This window comes from Eupeodes corollae, chromosome 3 (assembly GCF_945859685.1).
Source record: "Eupeodes corollae chromosome 3, idEupCoro1.1, whole genome shotgun sequence".
NCBI lineage: Eukaryota > Metazoa > Arthropoda > Insecta > Diptera > Syrphidae > Eupeodes > Eupeodes corollae.
Genome location: NC_079149.1, coordinates 14,197,350 through 14,209,251, shown reverse-complemented (window position 1 = coordinate 14,209,251; position 11,902 = coordinate 14,197,350). Strand labels below are relative to the sequence as shown.

The following is an 11,902-nucleotide window of genomic DNA, read 5'->3' as shown; positions in this document are numbered from 1 at the left end:
GTGACGCGAGAGATATACCAAACATCTGATGATGATGATGTTGATGATGGTATGAATTTGGGTGTTTCATTTTGTGATGGCATATGGCTTGGCATGACATAGCATGACAAAGAGCTATTTATTGGAGTTTTCTGAGAGAAAGATGTTTTGTTATTATTGATGGAAAAAGAAATGAAGCAACAACAAGAAAAGTAAAAAGTAGCATGTTCATCATTAACATGGAAAAAGGTGCTCCATTAGCGCCTACCGGTCCGATTTGACGGACTACTTCACGTGCGTTGTTTTTGTGTCTTGTGCGTCTTCTCGTTCCGTTGTTAGCTCTTTTTTTAAAAGTCTTTTCTTGTGATTTTTGTTATGCAACATCGAGATCGTTAATATAATGCATTGTTTATTATGATTTCATGGCCAGATGCCAAAGCTAATTTGTTGGTAAAAGAGAGAGAGAGAGAGAAAAGAAAGAGCATATATGAAACTGCCACCTATGATAATACAGATCTGGCTTCATGAGTCTATACCTTAAGACTTGATGGCTTGTAAAGTTAAGTGAAGTGTAAGTTAGTTTTAAGAGGAAGCGTGTTTTTTTGTTGTTGTAATGAGTTTGTTTATTAAAAAGGTTTAAGATCGATAAAAATATGATCATAGAGTTGATCGAGTTATTAAAGTGATTGATTGGCTTAATGAAACTTGTCATATTATCTGACTTGGTTCATGCGCTACATGAACTTTTTTTCTTCTTATTTTGTTTTATTATTCATAAATCAATTTGTCTCCATTGATTTTCAATTTAAATTTTGTATGTTTCGAAATATTTTCAAGGGTAGGTATGGTTATGGTATATAAGTTGCCTATTATCTTTTTAGCTTTTGAATTTTACACAGAATGATTTGGTCAATGACATTGAATAGCATATGCAAGGTATAAATGTATCCATTTATAATGGCAAAGATTTGAGTCTTTCATAGATCTTTTTTTAAATTTAAACGGAACCGGCTTGGTTTTTGACTAAAAATAGGTTTGTAACATATTTATGCATTTTATATTTTTGTTTGTTGTTGGTGGTATTTTTTTTATTTTCTTTAATGAATAATGTTCACCCACATGGAGCTGTGCCTAAATACAGTCAACTCCGCTTAAAAGCTTAGGCTATCTTAGAGATCGGAACAAAATTTAGGTTTTATGGATTTTGACATCTGTGAGTCTCCTGCTTGTAAGGGTCTAAGTCCGAATAAACAGCTCGATCAATTTTGTATCATAATAAGTCAACTAATTTTTTTTGCAACAACTGCCGAACATTTGTTTCTAAAATGGAAAATGAAAAAAATTGTCTTAAAATCGTTAGATTTATTATAAATTAACTATACAATTTAATTAAAACCCTACGTTTTTCAAGGAGAACTTATTTAATAAGATACATATTATCAAAATTCGAATCAAACGATTGCAAATCGTATTAAATAGAATTAAAGTTCGTTTTGAAGTTTTGAGTAATAATAAGTTTTTAATAATCTTTTAAAGTACCTTCAGGAATAAATTCAAAAACTGTGTTTTTAAAGGTTTTGAAGCCTTATAACTTTTTTTTTGAAAATGCTATAAAAACATCGAATGCAGCTTTGCGGCACGTAGCACCGTCTTGTTGAAACCAAATGTTGTCAATATCCTCCTCTTCAATTTTTGTGAACAAAAATTCGTTCAACATGGCCTCATAACGATCGCTATTGAATAAAAAGGCCACTCCTTGCCTTAAAATAACAAAAATCGATCACACGATTTTTCGGTGGCCAAAGGGCTGAAGAAAAATAATAAAAGAAGTGTGTTTCTTAAGCGTAAAGAAAATTAACAAAAAACCACGACCAAATGCATAAAGACTTCAAACAATGTTTTAAATCTTTAAAATTCGCAGTTATCAAAATGAAGCGTCAAACTTGACGTCCCTTTGCAATTTATTTTCAACGCACTTTATGGTCGGAACGGAAATAAAGTCGGTACTGATGTAGCTTGATTTTATGTCAAAAAAATTACTTATCTCTTTTTTATTTGCCTACATTTAAACGTATGTATATTTTTACAGTTTCCCTTCGAAAACATTAAATAATAGGTTCACGTTTCAATCATAATTCAAATCAAAAGGAGACACCAGCTCTATTAATAATTTGTTTATTATATCTGGTCTGGTCAAGGACCAATTTAAAGCTCAACTGTAATTGGATTTTATCATTGAAGATTTAGTTTCGCGACTTAAAAGAGATTGAGCAAACTTAATTTGTTAGGCCTGATATCAAAACGAAGCTTATGAGACGTAGAATTTTGTTTACTAAAAAAAGAAACACTTTATTTAACACACAACTTTTTTTTAAGTTTTTTTTTTAATAATTGGACCTTTTTAAACTACTAGCTTAAATTAAATATCGATTTAACATATTCTTGCTTGTTCACTAGTCACGCTACCTTACCATTTACTGATTTAAAAAGTCTATACTCACCTTAAACAGTGTCACCTAATTTTTAATTTAAAGACAAACAACTCAGAGACTGATTTCTAAAGAATACAGAAAGCTTATATAAAAACTTAACATTAAAAATATTGTTTACATAGAGTATGTGACTCCCAGCCAAAATGATGCACTCAATTTCTTTGCTGAAAAACTTAAATAACAAGGGAACCGCTTGAAAATGAAAAGAAAACCATACGTTATATTATTTATTATGTTTATTCCAATGATGGTTTTAACGAAAAATGAAGAATTTAAAACTTTTTAGTAGCTTAACCAGTCATAATAATTATTTTGTTTAGAAACAAGGTCTCAGCCAAAACTCAGTTTTAACGCTAGAATGTATACTGTATTGACTTTGTTGTAAATTGAAGTAGCAGCTCCTTTTCAATTTAATTCGTGTTTCAATCGCATAATTAAATATTTGGATATGTGTTTTCGAAATGGGACGCCATACGAGTATAGCAACCCGCGAACTAATAATTAAAAAATTTAAGGATGGAAAAAGCCAACGAAACATTGCAGAAATGGTAAAAATTAGTTTTTCAACAGTGCAACATATAATTGAACGTTATGTTAAAAACGCTCTTAATAAAATATTTTCCTATAGTTATTGCCGATGGATTGTAAGAATAGTGAAGGAAGATCCTACCTTAAGTGCACCAAAATTAGCCCAAGAAGCAGACAAAATATTTCCATAAAAAGTGCGGCGCTGAGACAATACGCCGGATCTTGAGATATGCCATATTTAATGGAAGGAGTGCCCGAAAAAAGCTCTTCATCAGCAGTAAAAACAAAATAGAAAGAATCAAATTTGCTCGTGAGCATCTTAACGTGGACGAATTTTTTTGGAACACCGTAATTTTTACTGATAAAAGTAAATTTAATCTTCACGGATCGGATGGTAAGGGAAACGTTCGAAGGCCGCTAAATACGGAGCTCCAGCCGAAGAATTAACGTGGGACAGTGAAACACGGTGGAGGGCATGTTATGGTGTGGGGCTGTATGTCTTCTGCTGGCGAAGGAACCCTGGTTTTTATCAAAGGTAATATGGACAAAAACATGTATCTAGATATTTTGAAGCAAAACTTGTTGCAAAGTGCTGAAAAACAAGGACAGTTTTCGACTATATCAAGATAACGACCCTAAACACAAGTCTGGAATTGTGCAAACTTGGTTAATCTGGAACTGCCCTCACGTCATGCAACCGTCTGCCTAATCGCCAGACCTAAATCCCATCGTAAATTTATGGTCGAAGCTGAAGCGCGAAATTCGAAAACATGCGAATTCATCCAAGGAAGATTTAAAAAGGCACTTTTGGAAAAACGGGGCACCATATCCTCGGAATGCACCTCAAAGCTTGTTAAATCAATGTCAAAGAGACTGGATTCAGTGCTTAAGTAAAAAGGGTATCTAACGAAATACTAAGAAAACTGTACTACTTTTTTCCACTGTCAAAACAGCTTTTTTTATGGAACATAACACAATACATCATTTTAGCTGAGACATTGTTTCTAAACAAAAAAATTAAATATAACTGTTTAAGCTATTAAAAATGTATAAGCTCCTTATTTTTTGTAAAAACCACCAATTAAATAAACTTAATAAATAACATAACGCATGGTTTTCTTTTCATTTCGAAGTGGTTCCCTATTTATTTAAATTTTACAGTAAAGAAATTGAGTGCATCATTTTGGCTGGGAGCCACTATATGTGTGGAAATAAGCAAAAGAAGGATTCAAAACAAAACATGGCAATCGTAGACCCTTTACTGTTGGGTAAACTTAAGTTTTGTTTATTTCTCACTTACAAAAAAATACTTTTTTAAGGAATTTAGCTGTCCTCAAACCTTAAATTGCTATTTTTCCATCACATAAAGTTTTTGAAATTTGCATCTTTAGGCGCCAGTTACAGCTATCATTAGTCGTCATCATTGAAAACAAACATTGGAATTTTTTGAGAGGTCGTTTATAGATATCCTTAAAAATGTCTTTCATTGAAAAAAATTCCTGAATGAAATCTTCCGAACAAGTGGAAATCTGTCATTGGAATTCTGTGAAATTGAAACTCAAATCAGTTGAACGATTCGTTTAATGAGTCATTAAATACATTTTTAGAGACAAATAAATGAGCAATTACACTTTGTTCTTAACAAAAATTCTTCGTGTGATTTTCGATCGATCAGTATATAATTTTCTTTTCTAATCAAAGGTACTGCCTCTTGCAAGGAATTGACAAATTAACCGCTCGGATTCGGCTTGAAATTGTAGGTCCCCTCCATTCCTGAGAACAGTAATCGCACACAGGCACACAGGAATGGATGAGAAAGTCAATAGGCCCTAGTTTTCAACGGACTGTTGTGCCACCCAATTTATTTTATTTTGATCAAAGTGCAATCCTAAAACGTTTTTTTTTTTAAACTATGATTTTTGACGTAGTGATACAATTCAAACCATTATAGTATCTTAAATTGCATTCATTTGGCCTAATATATTAAGTTTTAAGAAACCTTAATGTTGTCATCATTTCTAAAAAATTCAATTCGGAAATAATTTGTGTGCTAATTTCGAATATCATTTTTGATTTGTTACAAAAATACAAATTATTTATAAAGCGTTTTGCCTTTTTCTGTTAAAAACAGTTTGAGAATCAATAGTTCACCGCTTTCCTAAGACTTATATAAGGCAGGAGAAATCTAACAACTTATGAAGATTTTTTGAACATTGTTCTACAATCCTTAAATAGATTTAGAAACACATCACTAATTTTGAATGTAAAACAAAAAATTACTTTTTAAATGCATGCCTCAAAAAGTATTATCAAGCAATACAAAACTCATCAAAAAAATTGCAATTTAGCTGCCAGGAACTTTCCTGAGCAGTATATACTTTAAAAGTTGTTTTTACTAAAAAAACGCTCTCTGAACTTACTTACTTAATTACGCAGTTTAAAGGTACTATTCAACGTTACATTTATATAAATTTAGATGAAGTACTTAAAAAAGAAACCTTTTTATTATTGATCATGGCTTATATAGTTCAACCTACGAAAACAAAACTACGAAATTCCAAGACATAAGACTTTCATACATCTTTCTCTTTTTTTCTTATGTTTGTTTACTTTCCAAAAGTGTTTTGACTATTTTCATTTAACTACAGTTCACACTACCTTACCATTTGACACACAAACCAGCCTTCTATCCGTCACAATGAGAACTATTTTTTACAAATTGTTGTAGTATTACGTGTTTAAAGATGACACGCATGGATTCTTTCCGATAATTTAACGTAGAAATTATTTTTTTGTAACCTCTAAACAAATTTCGAACAACTCGATTCTACCTTAAATAACCTTTGTTAATAACAACACGGATCTGAAATATATTTAAGTGAAAAACTATATTTTGCACAAAGAAAATCAACTTTAAAAATAATATTAATAAACGTTGGCACTTATTCTGTCATTTGAAATAAGATAAACAAACAAATTTAGTTAAAACATGCTCTTTTTTCAGAACGTTTATGATTTTTTTTTTTTAAATCATAAACTAACTAATGTCGTTTTTCGTTGTGACTTGTGTTATTTTTCCTTTTTATTTTCTGGCAATAATACAAAACAAAAATTAAGACATAATTCTAATTAATCACGAAACATTAACAAATAGCATAAGATAAAACAACATAAACTTTTAATTTCAAAAGCTCCAAATATTGACATTTTATTATTGTTTTTCCTTGTTCCAACAGAAATATCATCGAAAAATAACAATAATTGGAACTACAAGATACTCATATTATCAACAGATGTGTCAATTCTAAACCCAATTCAAATTTACGCCCATCTAGATACCCACTTACCTCAAACTACCTTACCCACCTGTCATGCGCACTTCAAAGTTTTCAACAACACCAACCAACCAAAACTCCACGAACACATCCTCCATTCTCCAGCAAATCTTCATGTTGTTGTTTTTCCCTGTTTTTCTTTTTTTCCATTTCTTTTGGATTTTATTTTGTGTTCGCCATTTATCTCTCCATTCGTTTAGAAATTCGGAGTGAACTGTGAAGTGCACACACAACACAGCCACAGAACAGAAAACCTAAAAATGGCGTCGATTGTCAAGTTATCAGTTTTTCGGTTCAAGAAAATCGTTTAAAAATCCTTGAAAAAATTACAAAATAATTACTAAATTATTTATAATTCAACTAACATTGCACAACTTTATTAAATTGTATAAAAATATTAACAAATAACTCGAGTTTTTTCCTCCAAACCACAAAAAAAAAAGAAAATCGAAACGTCGTCGTGGGTGTTTTATGTGATGTGTGTATAATTTCTTTTTGCAAATTAAAAAAAGAAGGAAACGAAAAAAAGAAAAAACGATCAATTTCCCTGAAGGATACAAAATCGATTCCCAAAGGACTTTTCTCTTTCCTTTCAATCAAATCAAGCACAGCAAGAAGAAAAAGTGTTGTTCTTATTTTGTTTAAATTAATTTATAACAAGAAAAAGGAAGTCCCCTGTCCCTCATCCCCCAAAGTGCAATAAAAATAAAATAAATTCTTCTTTATTTTTCCTTTTATTTTATGTTTGATTCCAAACAACAACAACAACAACGAGTGGACGATCTGAAAATCTGGTTTCTTTTGTTTTTGTAAAAATAAAATAATAAAAAGCAGAAAGAATTTAATTAACTTTCAATGACCGACTACTAGTGATGTGCAGAGAGAATCAAGAATCAACGACGTCTCTTCCGATTTCGATAACTTAAATCCAAGTCAAGTTTAAAACAAAAATAAAAATACCGGAAATTCTTATGTAAATAATGGCGTTCTTGCCTGACCCAATATCCTTCTAAATCTGTGTTGCTTTTTGATAGTTTTGTTCGTTCTTCCTCCGTTTCCTGGAAAAGAAATAAAATAAATAAAATTCTAAAAATATATTACGCTCGCTACTAAAAGGATTCATCGCGAATTGAGTTGTCGTTGGCGTTTTCGTCGTCGTAGTTATCGTTCGTCGTCCAGAAAGAAACCAAAATCAAGGAACGCTAGCTTCGTCGCAGTTGCTCCTCCAACATCCTCTTTGTGGTCGTTCGTCGTCGTCTTTTGTCGTCGTCGTCGTCGAGAAACTAAAGTTTCCTTTTGCAAAATCCATCCGTCTATATTTTGTGGTGTCGGTGTGTACTCCGCACCCCTAAGCGAGCTCCACTCCACTCTCCAACTACACTACTCATTTTAATTAATTAGTTTATATTGTTTGTAAAAATTTGTATTTGTTTATTAATTAAAAAAAAAATAAAATAAATTGTGTTGAGTAGTGCGTCTCTTGCTCTGCTCTGTCCCTGTTGCTGTTTTATTAACAAAACCTAAAAAAGAAAGATAAACACACAAAAATGTCGACGGATAAGATAAAAGTTGCCGTAAGAGTGCGACCCTTCAATCGACGTGGTAAGTTCACCTTATTTTCAGCTTTTTTATGTTTCATGTTTATTTTTAATTAATTAAGTTGATTAATTTTATGGTTTTATGTGTCTAGAGAGAATAGAGTGACTCTTAGTCAACCAAAAATATACATTCATTCACTTATTTTTGTGGGGAGAATCAACTTCGTTTTTTTTGGGAACATTACCAAGTCTGGCTTTTGTTTTATTGGTGTGAATTATTGTTCTTAAAGAAGCCAGACTCCATCATCGTCATTATTGTCGCTTTTGACGTGATTCAATGAGTCACATTTTTATGAACTGATTGTTTTAGTCGGCTGAGGTGTGCTTTGCTGTGCTCTGTGTGTGCCAATGGAACACTACAAATAACAAAAACAACAACAATGAATAGGTATATAATATATATATAAAGCAAGTCAAGCGAAAGCGCCAACTAAACTATAATAAACGATGAATAAAGATAGACTCGACGTCGGAGCTTGGAGGTTACCTGTTTTTCTTTTTTTTTTTATTGTTTTTGTTGTTTTTCTTTTTATTGTTGTATTTTATTTCACTTTAAAAAATACACAGTATTGGGGGTAAATAATTGGACAGGTAAGGTAACACACTCTTCAACTTATAATAAAAAGGTTTTTGTTTTTGTGTGTTGCATAAAGTGAGAGGGATTTCCTCATTCTTCGTTTTGTCTGTTTTTCTGGTTTGGTTCTCTGAAGCAATGTCAAAAGTTGGATTTTTCATTGTGCCATTTAATTTTTGTGTAAATTTAAGATGAAATTATGCAAGATTTTTGGAGGTAAGAGAAGAAGAAAGTTAATGGAACTTGTGAAATAGAATCAGAGCTGGAGACGGAGAGTTAATGAAACAAATCTTGTTTCCATCGCGTTGACTTGACCCCAAAAAAATGGACGTCAGTTTTGGTTAGAAAAGAGATATTTATGATCTAAAATTGGCCGTGTCTTGTTGTTGAAGTGTTCCATAAGTGACTGCATTTAGTAACGTCAAATTCATTCTGAATATAACTCCAATATTTGGGAGATACCTCTACAACAAGTTAAAGTCTTTTGGACAGAATCAAAAAAAAAAGGAGCTATAGAACTGTAACAGAAACATTCCCATTAGTCGAATACCAAAGCAATGGTTCAAGTCTTTTTATTTTTTTAAACTTTCTTTCTACAATCAATGTTCTGTTGAAATAGTCAGCTATGAACATTCCTCCCCCTTCCCCTCAAAATAGTCTTTGGTAATACTCGCACTTATGATTATAGATTATGGTATAGCCGGACAAAATTAGTTGAGAATGATAACGGTAGTTGTCTCACCCATAACGAAGGATTTAAAGCTGCCCCCAAAATTAAAATGGAATGATCGATTTTTGCAAGCAATGCTTGAATAGGGAACTGTATTTGTTGAAGGAAGTTACATATCTCCAAGTCCATCCATGGAAGAATTACTAGCTGTTATAAAGAGAGCATATCCACATCAATCTTACCGAAAAAAAACAAGTAAATCTGGTTTGATAAGGAGTGTGAAACGGCTGGAAATGTATTGTTTTCGTTACTAACCTTGTTTCGTGCATCTAATAATGAGAACTTTAACCTAAGGTACGTAGAGTCAAAGAAAAAATATAAAACCTTGTGCTTACAAAAAAAGCTAGACTATAATACAAGCGTAGTCACCACACTGTCAATGGCAAGATCGTCTGCTAAATTTTGGAAAGGAATGAAATTAGTAAGTGGGGCTCAAAGTTCCACAATGCTGCGTCATATATCAAAGATAATTTTCTGGATTCAACCTTTTCGGAAGAAGAATTGATTGCAGCGATAGACAGATCGAATTCCAGTTGAATTTTTTTCAAGTATGCCTCCCGCGATTTAATAGCCCAACTTCTTTGCTTTTATAATAGAATAGTTTTCTATCTTCGGTGATTTTCCTATTATTTAAAAAAGGAGATGCATCTTTTCCAGAGATTTACCGAATTGTTGTTTTTAAACGCGTCAATGAAGATATTTGCGAGTATGATATTCGGTAGACTTACTTAGTGGGTGAAAGTGAACTCAGTGAGTTGCAAGCTGGATTTCGCTCTGGATATTTAACTACAGATCAGGCGTTACTGCTACTTAATATTGCAAATGTGTATTTAAATCGTGGACAAAACCTATATGCCTTTTTTATAGATTTTAAGGCAGCATTTGACAGTATTGATCGAGAAGCACTTTTTTAAAACTTTGGAATATCGGCATATCTTCCAAATTATCAGTATTTTAAGAGCTCTTTATGCTTAAGATTTAATAGCCGTTTGGGATGGAGAATGCCTTTCCAAAGATTTCAGTTCTTCAATGAGCCTCATACAAGGATGTGCGTTGAGTACTCTATTATTCACTCTATTTATTGAGGATTTTCGAGAGAAAATATTTCGGGCTAATTGTTTGCTGATGATATCGTACTTCTATCAGAATCCCCAGTCCAACTCCCAGAAATTATCGTCAAACTTGGAAAATACTGCGATACATGGAATTTCAGTCAACCTTAGCAAATCTAACATAATGATCTTTAGAAAAGCATACGGAAGTTACGCTAGTTATGAAAAATGGAAGTACCAGTATAATCAAGTTCAAGTTGTTAAGGAAGTTAAATACCTCAGTGTGACCATAACAAGTAACCTTTGTATGAAAAAATATATCAAGTTAAAACTTCAGGAGGCGAAGGGTGCCATCTGCGTTTCCTGGAAAAACTGCATTGGAAATAAATCCATCCACCACTCAACAAAATATAAACTGTTTCAAGCTGTGGCAAAATCTATTATGATTTACTCCTCGCAATTGTCGGGCTACAAAGAATATGAGGATGTGGAAAAATGATTACGTTTCTTTTTGAAGCGAGTCTTTGTTCTCCTTCATATCGAAACAGGTTTGCCACCGTTGTTCATCGACACGCTCAACGTTATCAAAATACTCCGATTGGATTCACCAAGGCTGGTCAATAGAGTATTAATTTTTTTTATTATAAATCGGCATAATTTTGTACAAAATTGGATCGATCTTACTATTTTGACGGGTGAATCGATGGAATTTGATTTGGATAATCTAACGTATTTTAAAGAAAGTCTTTACTCCCTTGTTGAGAAATTGGATGAGAAATATCGACAAAATTTCATAAAGCAGGCCAAAGCATCGCAGTATAGAGACTTCTATAGTACGTTGGAGTTTAATCTTGGAGAATCAAACTACATACTTCGACGACAAGAACTCAATGAAATACTTTGTCTGAACTACATACTTCACAGACCAGACCTGCCTATCGAGCTCCAACTCTGCAACACCCATGAGAGAGAATATCGGACACTTTTTAGGATTTTGTCCAATTATCCAAGAAATTCGTCGAGAGATTTTTGGGAAAAACCAATTTGTAGCTAAGGATGTAATCCAAACCCTTAATAGAGCAAAAGGCTGGGATAAACTTTATAAATTCCTCCAATTCGCAATGGCTTTCAGAAAAAGAATTCTTACAGAGAGCTTTTAATTTTTCCACATTTAAATTTGTTTGTTTGTTTTTTTTTTTTTTTTTGCTGTAATTTTTCATTGAAATTTAAAAATTTTGTTAATCTCAATTTTTATCTTGAATGTTTTGTTTGTTTTCGCTATCAGAATTCATATTTTGTCAATCTGACAGACGTGTCGGTTTTAAAACTAGGTATTAAAAGACTTGTAATCGTTTATTGTATAACTGAATTTTATATTTATAAATAAAGTCATTTCTATTCTACTCGCACTTCCAAGAATGTCGATCAGTATGTTGTTGAGAGATTCTTTCTTTTTAACCGCACATCAAGAATGTGGAATTCTGTTCTTCCCTCCCATTTACTTTAAGATTAACGTCTGAACTGTGTTAAAAATTAAAACATATTAACTGTTACAACCCCTTTAATGTCTGCAATTTGTGTATAAGAAAAACTAAAAGCTAAGACTGCATTAAA

At 32.3% G+C, this 11,902-nt stretch overlaps 1 protein-coding gene and 1 long non-coding RNA gene across 7 annotated transcripts in view; one reads left to right on the top strand and one right to left on the bottom strand.

Moving 5' to 3' along the window:
• Positions 1-7,089: 7,089 nt before the first annotated feature.
• Positions 7,090-7,587, bottom strand: LOC129952749 (uncharacterized). Its single transcript, XR_008782371.1, has 2 exons — positions 7,445-7,587; positions 7,090-7,392 (listed from the first exon to the last, which is right to left on the bottom strand). It is a non-coding gene; the product is annotated as an uncharacterized LOC129952749 (long non-coding RNA).
• LOC129952747 (kinesin-like protein KIF13B) overlaps positions 7,326-11,902 on the top strand; it is a 108,710-nt gene continuing 104,133 nt past the window's right edge. For all 6 annotated transcript variants that reach the window (XM_056065555.1, XM_056065556.1, XM_056065553.1 and 3 more), the window contains exon 1: positions 7,326-7,936. In XM_056065555.1, coding sequence (XP_055921530.1) covers positions 7,882-7,936 — 55 coding nt within the window. In that variant the 5' untranslated portion in view covers positions 7,326-7,881. The remainder of the gene's footprint in view (positions 7,937-11,902) is intronic.